At 35.4% G+C, this 18,460-nt stretch overlaps 1 protein-coding gene across 7 annotated transcripts in view; it reads right to left on the minus strand.

The window, feature by feature from the left end:
- The window catches only part of PACRG (parkin coregulated), a 253,752-nt gene that overhangs the window by 9,571 nt on the left and 225,721 nt on the right, over positions 1–18,460 (minus strand). The window contains exon 6 of one of the 7 annotated variants that reach the window (XM_074818632.1): positions 5,085–5,133. The exons of the other annotated variants lie outside the window; for them this stretch is intronic. Coding sequence (XP_074674733.1) covers positions 5,090–5,133 — 44 coding nt within the window. The 3' untranslated portion in view covers positions 5,085–5,089. The remainder of the gene's footprint in view (positions 1–5,084; positions 5,134–18,460) is intronic. 7 annotated transcript variants of the gene reach the window in all.

Here is an 18,460-nt window from a genome sequence, read left to right on the forward strand (position 1 = left end):
TAATGCTTGAAGAGACTGTATGTTGATATGCAATGAAGACACTCCTGTATTCTGTGGCACACAGTTTAGTGAGGACAAACTACCACCAGCAATGAGACCACAGCTGAACAAAAAGGAAGTACTGTAGATGGTCATCCCAAACACTCAATCTTTGCATCTTTTTGTGTCATTTTAAATTATTAAGTAGTAAGCTGAAGGAAGAGCAATCAAGAGTTCTTCAAATCTTGTTCTGACCTAAGCTACTTTTGAAAATGTTATTTTAAATATTGGCATTTAAATATCTTCCTTCAGAGAACCCTTTAGCACTTTTTACTGATACTAAATGAACTGAGAAACCATATATTTCTCTGAACATGTATTTCTCTTGAGATAATATATCAGTGAAAGGGAGGTTGGTTCGTGGCATGTTGTGAAAATGCATAACCCATCTCAATGGTTACTAAAAGTCAGCCATCTCAGGTACGACTGCTTATTTGCCTAGCTTGCCATCAAGACTGCAGGGACTCAAATTGTGGAGCGTGCTGATACTGTGAGCTCCTAAATTATCTGCTATTTTCATTCATCTGAGAAGAACCACTTTGCTGTATTTAAAAAAAAAAAAAAAAGGAACAAAACTGCAATGACAGTTAACAGTAAAAAATGCTATTGATAACATCAGTGGCATGTACAAAGACAGAAGATATTTACACATGCTTTTCCAGTAACCCGACCCAGTACAAAGACCACCTACTGAGATTTAGCAGACTGATACACTCTTGCAATACACAGCAAAACCTTTTGTTTTGCCACTTATGCAACTTTTATAAGATTACTTCCTTTACTATCCAATATAAAATCATTATTTACTATGCCACTATAGGTATCATAGACTCTAGACTGTGGTTTTTAAAATGTACTCCTAACTTTTTCACAAAGGGATTGCAGTATTAAGTTATTAAAACACGAGCATTTTAGTGATGCTTAAATACAATTGTTTGTAACAAAGAAGTAATTGCACACAAGAGCCGTGCATAAAAACAATATGATGGGAAATCGTTAGCAGTTTTTTTGAGATAAAACAATTATTCATATATATTAGAAAATGTTAAGAGAAAATTATTTTTAATATATAAAAATATATATTTCTTTTATTACGCTTTATTACTTTTGTTCATTGTTTTAAGAAAATGGTGGTGCTCCAGTAAAAATTGTTAATGCAGAATGTTTTTTCCCATTCCAGATGATAGTATTTTTCTGAACAAATAAAAAGCAGTCATAGGTCCTAGCTATAGGAGAAAGAATTAAGAGCATATTCTTCTGATTTACAGTGTCCATGATACAATTTTACTGTTGGCATGTATAAGTATAGGAAAAAAAATGGTGCTATTTCTTACATTGCTTACACCTGAAGAATTGCAGTCATCCATAAGCACATGATCTCTTAAGGCCATACTTGTTTTTACACATTTACTGAAAAAGACCTTTAAACTTATCTATCCTGGGACTATGTGCAGAAATAAAAATGGCTTTTCTGCGTGCAAACAGGATACACGACATGCTCAGCAGGGTAAATTGGACCCCTCTTAACACTGGTAATACCTTTACAATATCTGTATGAGTGCCTTCTGTAGAAAACATCCAACTGCTAACAACGCAGCACTTCTAGTTCAGTCTGTAATACTTTTGTTAATACCCTTTCACTTCATTACAAAAGCAGTGAACCTGAACAGTAAAGCTTGAAAAAGAATCTTTTCTTCTCAGGTGGATTTGTATTTGCTTGTCCTAAATGGCTGCAAATATCATGTATCTATAGGCTGGTGGCAGTGTATTAGTTACAGTAAATCCATCTCCCTTGCAGTGGTCATTTGAGTGTTTGCTATCCTGACACTTGCTATGCCAGAGCCTTAAGGTATATGATCAGCAATTTTGTATTTGGTATTCTCCAGCCAATCCTCACATTATAAGGCAAATATGACCACTTACATTCTCCAACATGATACTAAAGCATGCTACATTTTGTAATTGCAATCTTAACTTTTTATTCATCATTCATTCATCTTCCAGTCCTTTCAGACCCGGTGCCTGACAAGTCTACAACTGTTCCGCTTCAGAAGGAAAACAGCTCATATACACAAACATACAGGCATGTCAGGACAGGGAGGAAGACACAAAAGAAGAAGTGATATGGCTGAATGCTCTTGGTCAACTCAGGCTAGACTAGGGGATTCTAATTAATAGCCAAGAAAACACTTAAATAGCATGGCAGAGCACAATGTGTTTGAATATTTATGTTTGCATTTTTATGTATTATAATCATAGAACCATAGAATGGTTTGGGTTGGAAGGGACCTTAAAGATCATCTAGTTCCAACCCCCCTGCTATGGGCAGGGACACCTTCCACTAGACCAGGTTGCTCACAGCCCCGTCCAGCCTGGCCTTGAACACTGCCAGGGAGGGGGCAGCCACCACTTCTCTGGGCAACCTGTTCCAGTGCCTCACCACCATTATAGTGAAGAATTTCTTCTTTATATCTAATCGAAATGTACCCTCTTTCAGTTCAAAGCCATTACCCCTCATCCTATCACTACATGTCCTCACAGAAAGTCCCTCCCCACCTTTCCTGTAGCCCCTTTTAAGTACTGGAAGGCCGCTATAAGGTCTCCCCAGAGCCTTCTCTTCTCCAGGCTGAACAACCCCAACTCTCTCAGCCTGTCCTCATAGGGGAGGTGCTCCAGCCCCCTGATCATCTTTGTGGCCTCCTCTGGACCAGCTCAAGCAGGTCTATGCCCTGCTTATGTTGGGGGCCCCAGAGCTGGACACAGGACTCCGGGTAGAGTCTCACAAGAGCAGAGTAGAGGGGGAGAATCCCCTTCCTTGACCTGCTGGGCACACTTCTCTTGATACAGCCCAGGATACAGTTGGCTCTCTGGCCTGTGAGCACACATTGCTGGTTCATAAAGAAGAATGAAAGTAAAAAGCTGTCAACAAAATTCTTCCCTGTCAACTTAAATACACTTTCTCATACTTGGATGATCTGAGAATCATGCACACATTATAACTAGCTTTACACTAATAACAGTGAAATGGCCATTGCTATGAAGGAAAGTAATGAGGGTTTTTTCAGATAAATTTGGGACACAATGAAAGGAAAATCTGGAAGACAGCGTGACTAATATCTAAGCAGGACATACTTCAAGACTAATATTCTCTTGCAGTTTTCCTGGAATGCTTATTGCTCAGTGGATAGGGTGAGCCTCCAGAGGAAAGGGAGAAGTAACACCTCACAAAATTCCTTCATTGCCTCTCTCCAACAGGCCACAGATGGCTGTTTCACCTCCTATATTGTTTAATGCTAATGGCTTCAGTGAATTTACAGGTCTCTGATCCAACTCTGTAGCTGCAGTGCTGAATTGGTACCCGTGGAAGCACTACCTGAAGAGTAACAGAAAACTCTGCTTCAGAAAAATATTATTAAGCATTTTTGGATAACAGCAGCTAGTGCAGAACGATGACTTTTGAAGGAAACTATGGGATGTTATTTTAAGGGAAAAGAATAACATATACTGAGGAGCGATTGAAGGAGCTGGGACTGTTTAGTTTGAGGAGGAGAAAGCTAAGGGGAGACCTCATCACTCTCTACAACTACCTGAAAGGACATTGTAGAGAGGTTGGTGCTGGTCTCTTCTCACAGGTGATTAGCGACAGAACAAGAGGGAATGGCTTTAAACTGCAACAGGGGAGGTTTAGACTGGACATTAGGAAAAAAAAATTTCACAGAAAGAGTGGTCAGACAGTGGAATAGGCTGCCCAGGGAGGTGGTGGAGTCACCATCCCGGGATGTGTTTAAGAGTCATTTAGATGAGGTGTTGGGGGATATGGTGTAGGGGAGAACTTGTAGAGTAGGGCTGATGGTTGGACTCGATGATCCCAAGGGTCTTTTCCAACCTGAATGATTCTGTGGTTCTGTGATACTAGTCTCCATAAATTCATGCAAGTAAAATTCTTCATGAGTCACCAAGAAATTTCATCACTGAATGGCGATATCTGGAAAGGTCTTCCTGAATGACTCATCCTAGCACAGCCAAAGTTTATTTGGCATTTGACTGATAAGTAAAATAGACAATTCTTGTCCTGGGGACAAGAAGGTGGACATGGGAGGAGTAGAAGACAAAGAAAAACAAAGGCTGAAAGTGGAGGAACAAAAGCCAAGGACATTCATTTGGCCAATTAATTTTCTTAAGTATACTCCATAAAGGTTCTAATTTATATGAATATATACATTATGGATTAGCATAGTTATTCCATAGTGCAATTTAAATACCACACTGGATGTGGATCGACATGTTATATCTTAGCCTGGTTGAGTTTCCACTGCCATTTTGTAGCAAAACAAGTTGAAAAGGTAGATAGGCTTATCTGCACGTTTGTAGCTAGGATCCAATATCTTTGCTCTACAGTTCTGAGTAAGAATCTCACCTACTTAGAAGTTTACTTTGGGAAATGATTAGAAGGGAATGTCAACCTTACTAACATAAATATAGTACTTCTTACAGGAATGTGTGCTATCAGCTTAAGTATTGACTTTTTAAGATGGAGGAGGTGAACTGAAACTGTTACAAGTCCGTGAGAGGAGAGGTACCAACAGCCTCTCAGTGCTTGAGACCTCTTTTCTGTTGTCTTCTTTCCTTTTAATTTTATGGATTAAAAATAGCATCATCTAGAGATCTCTTGCTGGTTTGGTAATAACCTCATTTTAGAGAGGCATACACTTTCCTCTCTCCTTAATATAAAAAAAATCCTGAAGAGTCAATAAGTCATTTTAGGCATGCTTGTTATCAGACCTAGTGCCTCAGACATCTGCCTCAACAACTCTTGAAACTGCTGATAGTTGTCTGGCAGAGATTATAACCACTGTCACTGAATCCTCAGAAGTCATGGAAGAAGTCAGGCTAAAATCAGTTTACATATCCTCACTATTGTAATATATCCGTATCTAGCAGCTTAGATTGGCTTAAACAGGGGTTATGATTCTACCTGTGTAGGGGAAATGGTACAATAAGATAAGAACTTGATTTTATAGGAAAGGAACAATAATAGCACTCACAATTTTCAGGTAACAGACTGACTAGACTTCACACACCCACGGACGACAACTGTGAAAACAGCCAGGCAGAATTAGAGACACAGGGAAGGACACAACATCATGGTATAAATCTCTTACAACCAGAATGGAAATTTCAGACCAAGTTAGGAATTGCAACACTTAATATTTGTCCCATGAGCTCTGTGGGACTGCATTAGGTAGGGCAGCACTAGACTCGCCTCACAGCATAAAGCAGGAGTTACTTTCCCAAGAAGAGTGCCCAAGTGAGTGAAAGGCTGATCAGTGAGTCTCACAGAGGTCTCACAGTGGACTCCGTGGTCCCACAGAGGACTCCCAGTGAGTCTCACAGCAGGGAACAGCAAGCAGAACAGTGTCTAAAATCTTGTTTTTCTCTTAGACTCAGATGTTTGCATCCACCCTGGAGCTATAGCCGAGAAGTTTTCCTGAGGGTAGATATCTACTGCCATTCCTTCTGGGTGAGGCTGAATGCTTTCTTTAAAAGCAACTTTTGCCACAAGACAGTAATGATACCTGTTTCCCATGGATGTGTGTTGTTTTTCTGCTACATCTCTTCATGATAATAATTCAAATTTCCCACAAGATCTACCAGCTGAAAGATAGTATAAGCTGAGGTCTGTTTTGACACCTTGTATGTGTTGTACACTCTACCAATATTTCTCTCAGTATGGGCATAAATTTGGATCTCTCCCCTCTACCCAGATGCTTATTTTTCCAGAAACCCTGCCACTTTTCCACTTTGATTGAATTTGGACAATGAGTTTAAAAGTTATGGGAGTTGAGGGTGGGAAAAGACTAGCAGAACAGAATAACCTTGTGACCCTGTAAGTCTTGTATTCTTAAGATGGCAGGCAAAAAAATGAGCAAGGGCAGCAGTGGCCTCCTTTATGGTTATTGTATGAAAACCTAGTGGCAGAGCACCCTCTCAGGAAGCAGGAACACGTCCAGCATCGTTCAGACTATGTGGTTTCAAATCTACAACTTTCATGAATCAGGGAGATTTTACCAAATGATCAAATCAGTTATTCATGGAAAGAGGCTCTTTTGACCTCTGTGCTTATGATTTGGCAAGGAAGAAGCTGCAAGACAGATCTTTTGCTAGACTATGAACTTCTGCCAATGTTGTCAGAGAGACCCAAAGTTTAGCACCTGAATCCAATTTTCAGCAGGTACCTGAGTGGGCCGATCCTGAGGCCTTACCAGTTCCCAAATGAAAACTGCAGTGAATCAGAACATCTACATGAGGCTAGATACTTAAATGCCTAAATACAGATTTACATGAATACATCTACAGTGCCAAGTTTTAAGTGTTTTGACTTGAACTAACTTCCTAACAGATGGGTATTCTGCATCTATCTTCATTTATTTATGGCTGTTTATGTTTTTACAGATGTAATAACTGATTTAAAATGGATACAAGCTTATTCCTTGTCTTTTTACTTATTTATATTGCAATAACAGTTAAAGATATTACTGTACTGCACAATCTATAGAAATTACATAAAGATGATCATTTTGTGTTGTACTCACAAAAGGTCGTTCCAAATATTCAAGAAAAACTGCCATGACCATAAGGCAAACTGAACAAACATAAATTAGATGTTAGTATCATCTGTAACACTGTAAGCTTAAGCTAGATCTTAACAAAAATAAACAAACCCAAAAAACTCAAAAAAAAAAGGAGAAAATAAAGAGAAATAAAAAAGAGAAAGTATTAAAGTATGTGTATTAGAAGCTTCAGAAAATGTAATTCGACAGAACTCATGAAACATTTCTAAATAAGATAAATCTCATGCTACATAAAATGCAGTTTGTGGTATCATAAGCAGATACAGGTCTGATTCAGGAAACTGTCATGCAAGTGTGTAAGTGATTACAAAATCAGAACTAAAGGGTGTTTATTTATATCAAAGCATTTCCTAACTAAAGAAGCAAGCAAGCAAGACAAGCATGTACAAAATATTAAGAACGGAAGGGCCTGCTTTCAGCTATATTCATGCCTCACCACGTAAATCAATGAGTTTCAGAAGACTAAATGAGTGACTTAGCTTTTCTCTTCCTACCACTGTGATTAATTAGCTTATTTTTAATCAAAAAAATTCATAACTTTTTTTCACAGTACCAAAAGGACAAGAAAACAACAGCTGTCCTTTACCCATCTAACGGGAAAAGGCACACGTGACCACAAAACACTGTGAGACTTCAGTAAGAAATGTCATGAGGAAGAAAATTTCTCAGCTTTGAAGTTGTATTTATTTATATGTAAGTTGTAATATCCAGGGAAAGCAAAGTTTGCTGTAATCATTTTCTTACATTACTGTAACATGTATTTTTAATGCACTGCTTTAACTACAACCATCTGAAGAAGAGTCAGAAGATCATTACAGTTGCCAACATTTATTATACACCTTTATGTGCACTGTAACACCACTGCATTTGTATTGAGAAACCAGATGTGGAAGGAAAGACAAGGAAATTTTCCCACTAAACGATAAAGATGGTTTATTTCCATAAGCCAAGTAAATTTTTCCGGAAACATAAACTCAAAAAAATTATTGATGCAGAACAGTTTTTATCACATCAGCTGCAGAACTCCACTGGGGAAAACAGAAAGGAGAAGCCCTCAGGCCACATTTTGTGTGACCTAATTCTTTCAAGGGTATGTTTCTGCAAATTTTTAGGAAGTGACAATGCAAATGAACGACAGTTCCCACCGTGATGTTTTCATGGAATCTCTGCATAACCTCCAAACAGCAGACTTTGCACCAACATCACAGTACATAGTTTTGTTGTAGAGTTTAATTACTTTTGGATGTAAATGAGCAGAAAAACAATTATCACACACCCAGCAGAAGAAATGGTTATGCTTCTATAAATTTCCAGTATTCTACTGCTGCGATTGTCAATTTAAAGTTTCAGTCTATATGCTGCTGCCAGTTAATGATTAGTCACATTTTGGTGAAATTGCACTCCAGTCAAGGGAAATGAAGTAAAAAGATGAGGGAAAAAAGAAACTAATATTGTTAAAGTCTAATTAGAGCAGCAGGGCCAGTGCTGGACTTAGCTGTGATGAGGTTGTCTTTCTATTAAATTCAATACACTGAATTCAGTGAAAGCAAGATCAAATATTGTGATTTGATTTTCATGGGTGAAGTGTTAATAGGAGCGTGGATTAACTTTTTCCCCATGTTGTGAAACTGGTTTTATATTAATGTAAATCAGAATATAATCATTCTTGTCTCTGAGACTATATTTCTAAAATCTGTCCATTTACTTTCATAAGGATTAGTGACGTGCAGTTTATTTTGAGGGAAATCACATTCCTTCAAGAAAGAAGAAAATAATTCTTTTGACTTCAGCATCATCAGCAATATCCACCAGAACTTAATTTTAAGTTTCCTATGTCAGACAACCATTTCTTACTTATATGGTTTTAATTCATGCTTGTTTTTTTCTAAATGAGTACTTGCAGCAAGTGAATGTGGTTTTCTTCTAACAACTTAAGACCACATTTTAGTTATAGTTGATAAAAACATGATAATTAAAAATAATTCTTTAAGAATGTAATTGGATCTTATCTAAAAAAAAAAAAAATATATATATATCCTGATATTAACTCTGTATTTCTCCCCTAGAACATCTAGGTATCATATTTCACCCTTCCTCCAAAAGTATTAATGGGCACTCACAACAGTTTTACTAGCCATATATTCTGAAACACTTCTGAGTTCATGACACATGAACTTGGTACAATAAGTGTTGATTGTAAAACCTGTCTGAGTGCCCATAAATATATATTGTGGAGAAATATTATGTATTAAGCTCTTCATCCCTCCACCTACAATTAATATAGAAAGATCCAAAACATATATGATTTAGATAAGACACAATAGCATTTTAAATGAAAAAGGACAGATGCATGTAATACACATTTTTCACTTTAAATTGTGCACAAAGTTTATTTGTACACCTTTGAAGTTGATGGGAAACTTGAGTGATTATTCAGCTGGAACTTTAAGTATTTAATATATAATGCATATGTTCCCTGAAATAGTTTAAATTGACTACTACAAACAAATAGTGGGATGTTGTATACACACATCTCAAATATTCCATAAAGCAGATTAAAGATGTAATATGGACATCAATTCCTTAATGCTTCGTAGTGCCTATTCAATAGTAAAAGACATCAATAGAATTTTGTATTTGATTTTCTAAGAGAACCTTAATGCTCCCATTCCTTAATTAGTCCATGAATACAAGGAAAATCTAAGGAACATATATAATGCCTATATAAATTTTTTTCCTTTTAATTCTGCTGTTCTGAGGACTTTCTCAAAAATTCTTTTGATAAACATCCTTAATATAAACACATATATTGGCAAGAATATTTTAATTTGGGAATAACTGTGAGAGTCCATACTCTCTGATGTCAATAGTTCCATCATGCTGTTTATTTATCGCTAATACATGTACCATTCTCTGCTTTCACCCTTCCCAGTGTCTCACAGGAATCAGCTCTTAGGACAGAGTGGTTGTACAAATTCAGATTCCATCAAGACAGAAAATGATGTGCGAAGAAGAGAATGATGTGCAAAGAAGAGAATATTCTGTTAAATTTTGCTACAACTGTCACCTTCCAACCTGTCACCTTATACTGAGGGATTCTCAAGCTAACTTGACCATCAAAGCAGTCCATTTGGATCACTTGGCATTCAGTCATAGGATGACTGAATAGTTGAAAATTTTGAAAAAGGTCTTTTTCCACCTGAGACTGACTTTCAAGCCGTAGTCTAGCCTGCTGTATTATGATTAGGCCCTGGCTTTTTCATTGAAAACTGCCTGAATGAATTACTGAAATTTATATAACTTTGATATAAGTACAACAAACTGATTATTGGTGTCCTTTAAGATTGCCAGGCCAAAGATGTGGTCTCTATCCTAAATGTAAAAGTCCTGTAACAAATGTTTTACCCATGTACTGCAGAGTGTATTTCTCTGGGAGGAGACTGTCATCCTCAGTTGTTCTCTTTTGTATTAATCACGAATCTACCAATCTGAAAAACAAAGCTTATGGGAGCAGAATATAGCCTAATTCAATAAACAGACCAAAAGATTTCAGATTCCCTGTCAGAGGGTATTAGATTGACCACAATTCTCTCAGCTTTCAGAACAAAGCTGAAAACTCACTTCAGATGGGTGTACTCATAGTCACTATAGAAAGCAGCTAAGAACAACATAGGACATGGATCAAGGTGGAAAAGGTGAGGTTAAGAGCAAATGAGATTGCTCAGCTATTGTAAGTCTAATAAGTTTTTTGAAAATACTCAAATCCTATGATAGGTAACAGTAAAAAAATCTTACTTATATGAGAAAGTAAGAAACACTTTACCCTGGAAAAGTATTTAATGTTGAGAAATGTTGTTTTAAATAGACAATAAGATAGGAGGGTTTGCTTTTTTTTCAAATTTACAATTAAATAATCACATTAAGTAATAAATGTTTTGTGGCTATTACATAATTACAATTGATTGCTTAGCTGCAATGGTTTCTAAAAAGAAAAATTATTTAAGAAAATGTGCTATTTAAAATGCATGTGTATAGTATTTTGTAAAAAAATATGGAGTATAACTGTGTAATTGACTGACATTCAATTAAAAAGCTTGAAATTAAGTAAAGATGGCTGTGTATTGAACTATTGCATTTTAGTGCACTTCTGTTGGCAAATCAACAGATCACTCTTGAACTGTATCATCAAGGGTGTAGAACTGTAAGTTGAAGAGCAGAGTCTGTAATCAACATGCTTATCTGTCCCTCAGAGCTCTTGAGTGATGCACCTTTTGTTTCCATCTTTTGAACTAAACAGAATCTTTGAAAATATTAGGAGAAACTTTTAGATTATTTTTTCCATAAAGTTAAACTACAACTAGCATAAGATAACTTCTTTGGAGTGAAAAGCATTTACATAAGCTGAAGATCTGGCCAGTCCTATTTAATCACGAAAGAGGAAGGGTTTTTCCCAAAGATTAATTAATTTATTATTTTCTGAAACAACAACAAAAAAGTCAAGTTACCAACTTAAAAGCACCTAGCAAAATATAGTTGGAAGGTTTGGAATTATAATATAGACCCTAAAGAATAATTTATAAAGTGGCATTTAATATTCGCTCAAGGTTTATTGACCTAGCAGGAAAGAAGTGTTATTTGAATCTTAAAATTGCTTGCACATAGTAATCAGTTTGGTTTCAGGAAGAAGAATAGGAGTAATAGAGTGAGGGGAAACAATGAACATTTTAGACCTCTAGATCATGACCTCGATGAGTAGTGTGGGACAAAGACCACCATTTGATATTACGAGCTTTCAGTGCTGGAGATCATTCCCTGAAGCTGTTTCATTTATAATATTGGCATTAGACCTGATTCACCACAGTCCATGTGAAGAAGGAAATGGCAAGACCATGGTCTTTAAGGATGTCTCTAAATGATAAAAAGATTAATCTGCTTTTGTTCAAGAAGATGAAGTAAATGACTAAGGCAGAGGTGTTTCCTATCTAAGTAACCTACTATCTAAGGTCAAATTCACTTCATGAATATATGCATGTCTTCTATTGTAATTAATGGAGGTGCAAATAGGTCTACAAACAGAATCTAGTATAAGGCTTCTACCATTTTAAACAACAATAATATCAGTATAGTATATGTAATGCTAAATACCTAGTAAATTGACCTTAGTGGAGTCTACAAATTTGGATCTAAATACAAAATGTAGCTATTTGAATGTAAAATCACAATTTGTACTCCAGCTATAATTTGTGATCATCCTTTTGCATAATTTTAACAGCATTTCTTAGTTAGATATTATTTATTAAAATATACCAATAACCTTTGTCTTATTTTTCAGAGAAATATTTCCTCCCAAGTAACAAACAAGAAAAAACTTTCAAAATTATTCTTCTGTGCACAAAATGTTATCAACTGCAGCATGTATTTTAAATGTTCCTGAAGAATTGGATGGTTGGGGTTTTTTTAGTTTGGTACCTATCATTGCTTCATGTTAAACAATTAAAATGGTTAAATACATTGTCTCTCTATGAATGAGGAAACAAAAAGTACACTGTCTGCATGTTTGTTAGATGTAATTGAATTTAGCATGTATGTTAGAAAGGCAATCTCATTTATTTTTCTAAATTTGTATATCATAGGTTGCATTAAGTAGAGCCTAACTGCCAGACAGTATTTGGAATCATTACATCTCAATAACTTCTACTTCTGATTTAATCATTATAGCATATCCTCCAACATTTTGAAAATGTTTTTCTGATGAATGCTATCTTTTTAACATATTCTTTCATACCTTCCACGTTTCTGAATCCCATGATTGATTATAATACAGATTTGAACAAGTAAAATAGACGTCTTTCATTGGGCCCAAACAACTGACCAAATACAAACATAGAAAAGATGAAAACCAAAACATAGACCCAGGTATAAAAGGCCCTGAGCATCAGTGAACATTGGCTGCCTAACTCACTTCTAAAATAGATTCCAGTAAAACATTGAATCTACCTGGAACTCTTTCTGATAAATATACTGACTAGCGTTCAAGTGCATCACATTTAAGTAGTGATGCTTTCTTTTCTCCTGTCTTTCAGATGTATAGTTAGTATAAATTGATATTTATGTCAGTGGTTATTTACTTCATGGCTTGCTAGCTATGGTAGCAAGTTCCCATTTATGTCTCAACTAGCACGCACATAAGTTTTTCAGTGAGATACACTACCTTGGAAATATGGTTTGAAATATGTTTTCACATGAAAAACTAGTAATTAACATATAAGAAGAGTGGGCATGACTACAGTACATGGTGTCAGTCATTTAGAAAATTTTTTGGCTTTACTGTTTAGAAGCTGATCAGCTGGGCTATAGATCTTGATACACATCTTAATTTTTACAGTCCTTAGTAATATTAATACCAGGTTTTTACCTATGTATAAAGCTTCTAAGATTGTTGGCAATAGCATAAAAATAAACAAGGTGCAGAAAAACCCCTTCAAACAAGAAGCCAAATAAGGCATAGGATCTTCTCTAAAATCAGTTAGCCCAAGAAAAAAAAAAAATCTTTCAGTATTTTTATCTTTCCATGCAAGCTCTGGAGGTTAATAAAACTTATAAAATTGAGTCAGTAGCAAGATTGCTCAACTAACCCTGAAGTTTTCCAAAAGACATAAGATAAAGATCATCTAAGCTTATTCTGCAACCACAGTCACCCACATGATGAAATCAGTGGCCTGTACAAAAAGTTAAATCAGCTTCTGGATGAAGGGAGAGCATGTTTCAACAACATTATCAGGTAACTTTTAGACTTAAATTGGTATGAAGACAAAGATAAGAGAAGAAATACAGGTAGCATGGTGAGTTGATGCACTAACTGGCTTTTCACCCCAACAGATGAGAGTTGGAAGTCAAAGTCAAACTATAAATGAAATGTGTTTTCTAGTATCATTTCTGTTCATTTTTTCACTGTACAAAATCACCATGTAATTTTCCCTGATTAATTGTGACTGGCGACTGTATTCAAATAGTCTGGAACCATACTAGAAGCTGTGTAAAATGAGAAAGCTACAACATCCATGTAGAAAGGTAAGGTTGTATGATACTTCTACATTTATCTCCTTTCCATGGTAAACAGCATCTTATTTTTCCAAGAACTGAAATCACACATGAAACAAGAAATGTAAGTAACAAGGACAAACAGTCCCTCCTTCCTCCCAAATAACAATAAAATGAAAAAGTAGAAAGAGTATTGAAAGGAAATGCTGTGTCACAAGTCTTCTGGAAGTTTCCAGGAAGCATTAAGATTATGTACATTTAAGAGGATAAAAAAATCAGATTTCATGTAAACACAACTGATTTAAATTTCACCTAATTAAGATTATTATGATGATGTCAGTAGATAAATCTCTTCTGCTGCTGCTTGCAGTGGTCTTCTGCCACTACTAACTTCACTCTCAGTTTATTTCTTGCAGGAAACCAGTAAGCCCAGGTTTATGCAAATAAACTTAAGGATGTGGGCAGATAGGAACTACCTTTTTGATGGTTGATATTGCAGATTACAAATGCATTAGTTTCTGACAACACTGACTCAGTTTCCACAATTAATTCTATCCACGGGAAGAATTGTGCAAGACACGTATCCATCTGCAGTTTAAGAACAACATTTCATTGCCTGACCCTTCTTCCCACAAAAAGGCTGAAGAAATGTAGAATTAGGTAGGTAATATAAGCCATTAATCAGCAGGGACAACATAAATTCCATGTTTCCCAGTGGGGTATACGTGCAGGTATTTTGTCTTTCCATGTCTGGTGTTTACCTGTCTGTCGCTTCATCCAGAAATAATGGAGAGAATTACATAGACTTTAGTCAGTGCAGAACCATCAGCCTAGCATCAGAAAGGCTCCTCTGCTGACTTTTCTATCTATTTCCAATTTGCTAATCTATCTGAAGCTTTATTTGAACTCCTTTCTACTTTCTACAAAATTACAGGCCATTTCTCATTCTAAAAAGACTCACTTGCTCTCAGTATTGGGTAAATATCCAAAGTAAACCAAAATTTGGAACTTCTTAAAGATTACTGGCTAACAATGCAAGTGCTGGTCATTCCTGTCCACAAACTTTTGCAGTCTTTAGTCAAGAAAATGCAGCTAAGCAGTAAATTTGATAGCAAATATTTTCATCAGACAACAGTTAAACCAATTAAATCTGAAACAATGCATCAATAAGATGCATCATTGTTATTTTCCCATGTGAAGAGAATTGGAATGATAAGAGAGTGATTTTGTGCTGAATAAGAGATAACATACTCATGCCTACTTAAATCTTTGAAGACAAATTAAGGTCCAGGAGTCAAAACAGGAAGCAAGCAAAATACCTGGTTTTCAGACTGTAGGCCTCTACTTCAGGAAATCAGTTAACATGTTTAAAGTCATCCTAGTTTAGGAAATATACTTGATTATGTGTTTAACTATAAGCCAGTGCTTATGTTCATTATGCAATCTTTACTTTCAATGATTATAAGCATGTGGCTAAATTCATTATCAGAAGAAACAGTTTCCCAAATTGCTGCTGGAACATCCGCTATCCAAACCTTGGAAATACATTGCCAGATTGAAATTTAAATGTACAGGATTTTAATACTCCTCTTCATTCAGGATCATACTTGTTAATTTTTGCACACTTATTTTCTGTTATATACAAATAAATATGTTCATTCACGGTGCTCTGAAATGGTGAATGGTATGAAATGCAATGAAATGGTGTGAGTAATAGCAAAGTAAATAAAGATGCTGTAGCTTATTTAGGTTCATTTTGTAAACAGGCCAGCCATATGTTCAACAGGCAGTGAGGAGGCTGGGCTGGGTTATCACACATGGGTAATGTGCCACATTCTCCTCATGCCACAGTGTTGCATTCCTTACTGCGCTGGGTTGTGATCTGACTAGGTCACAGTAAACACGGCTTGATAGATAGTGCAACTGCAAAGTTACATGATCATTTCTAGGAACGCATCTTCTGGGAGATGATGTTTAGGTTAATTGATATTCAAGAATCTTTGGGATGAACTATGACCCCCCGTCTCCTGGTTAGCAGAAACATAAGTGCTAAAGGCTACCGTTTTTCCCCTTTTCATGTGAGGCCTCTGAAACATTTGTGTATAACCTGGAAGATCCACATTAATTTAACAAAAACTTTGGAAAATACTGTAACCCCAAATTCTGGATTCATCCCTGATTTAAACACGGAAAATGCAAACCTGAGAAGTCTTTCCCATTCTTGGCTGTAAATAGAAATGGTCACTTTTAAGATTCAGCTGGACAGGGTGCTGGGCCATCTTGTCTAGACTGTGCTTTTGCCAAGAAAGGTTGGACCAGATGACCCTTGAGGTCCCTTCCAACCTGGTATTCTAAGATTCTATGAAATTTAAAGTCAGATCCTGCCTACTGCTCATGCTCACTGATACACAGGGAAATTAGAAAGAGATTTTTGCATTAGCAGAGTTGCACTAGAAATTGTTTCTTGAACTGAGAATCAATATTAAAGATGTAAAACCAACACTAAATAAGAGAATACACTTTGGTGCTTCTGTCTCACTAGAAAATATTTTGTTTCTTGTAAGATATTTTTTTAAACAGATTTATATTTTTACTAATAAGGAGAGACCCAAGTCTGGCTCCACAACGCTTTACAAAATAAGTGATTCTACTGAGTTGGACAGAACATCATCTATGAATAAATATTTATGCAATTAGATGTGTTAATTTTGTACAAGGCAATGCTCTAATCTAAGGCAGACAAGATGGAATCACAGAATTTCATTTAAACAAATGTGAACATAAATTTGAAAAGCAGAAAATTTTTAATAATGAAGTTTACACACACAGTGATGTGTGAATTAATTTTCATAGACATTTATACTTTAATACTCTTCTGACAAGTGAAAATAAGTTGTGATTTAAAATTTGTGACAAACTTTTGACACAGAACTTGCATTAAAACCAGAAGGAACAGTACAGGAATGGGTAGGAAGAATTTATCTCTCAGTCCTTTCAAGTCCCCACTCTCAGCTTCACGACTTAGATATTTTTCACTTATACTTTTGTAAAAGCTCAAAAATCTCTAGTCGCTTTTGGAATTCCAGGCATAGATATTCTATTTAGAGTTAGATTGTATATCTACATTTTAAATATTCATACCATCTTCAGCACATCACTATATGAAATGATTCATTACTTTCCTGATACTGAGCCAAGGAAACAGGTTGGTTTGTATTTATAGAAGATACTCTGTAAAGAAAGGAAATATAAGGAAAACTGAAGATGCTAAATAAACATAGCACTCAAAATTCTGGTACACAAATTACAGTTTAAAGTCCTCTATAAGAATTATTGTAAAGGGATGCTTGTTCTATAATTAAAGTTCAGAAAGTCTCTATTATCCTAATATCTTCCTATTTCATGGATTCTTTAAAAATCTTTGCCTTTTAAAAGATAAAAAAGCTATTGAAGTAAGTTTTTTTAAAAAAATCATACCATATGGGGAATGATTTTTTGCCAGGACTATATAGCATTTTTGGATCTTCACCTGATACAGTGGAATGATGACAATTTAGCATTCATGGAATGATGTCAGTTTACATAAGAAGAAGATTTGGCCTTCAGTAAGAAAGAATCAAATATTCAGATGTTATGAAAAATATTTTGACTGAAAGTTATGACTGAAAAAGTTTATGTTAAAACAGAATTAGATGTATTTTTAAATAAATGATACCCTTTTTGAGTTCTTAAATAAAAACTGAATGAAAATTTCAAAAATATTGATTGTTTTAATTAATTAATTTAATTTAATTTAATTGTTTTATTGATTGTTTTTAATGTAAACATAAGCATGGAAATTTTCTGTTACTGAAACAATCCTTGATTACTTTTTTTTTCAATAAAAAATGCCAAAGAAAATGCCATAGAAAAACTTAGAAAAGTTTCAATTACTACAAAATAGCTTTCTTCAGAAGATATTCTTTAGGCAAAAAAGTTCAGTTTGTGCTCAAGCCTAATGCTGAGTGCATTTCTAAGCTCTGATTTGCAAACATTTGTATATATACACAAAACTTTACTCACACAATAAGTCCAATCAAAAAGCAGGGAACTACTTACAAGGGTAAACATGCATATATGTATATGTGTTTGCAGACTCAAGGAGTTACTTTAGAACTTGGTCATACAGTGACAATAAAGCAATGCAGGTATTAAAAAATCATTATTAAAATTTTAACATAGACCATGGCATGAACTAGAGTAGATGTGCTATAAAGCATGTAAAGAAGATGAATCCCAGCTGACTGAAATTTTTCCTTCTTTTGAGAAAGCAGAAAAGATATTATCTCTTCCTCATGAGTAGGCTGTTAGAAAAAAAAAAAAAGGGAAAGCTAAATCTCAGTTGGCATAGTATAAGCTACAGATTCCTGAACAATGGCAGATTACTGCCATTTTTATTTCTTTAGAAATCATAATGGAAGAAGAAAAAGACTTTAGTCTTACCTTCACAGACATTGATATTTTGATTTGTTTTATCTTATTCTCATCTCTGTATTATCAGAAAAAGTAGTGGAATTCCTTTTCCTGTCTGCCAACCTCCCCTAAAAAATATTTGTTTACCAGCATATAAACTCATCCTGAAACTTCTTTCTCTTCCTTTACCTGTTAAAACCATCTCCTATTCTGGGTGCATTTTAATTTCATGTTAGTCTGGATTTCCATTTTTTTTTTTTTTTGGTATATGCACAATGCTAAAAAATACAATATTT

Source organism: Strix aluco, chromosome 3 (assembly GCF_031877795.1).
Source record: "Strix aluco isolate bStrAlu1 chromosome 3, bStrAlu1.hap1, whole genome shotgun sequence".
Taxonomy (NCBI): Eukaryota; Metazoa; Chordata; class Aves; order Strigiformes; family Strigidae; genus Strix; species Strix aluco.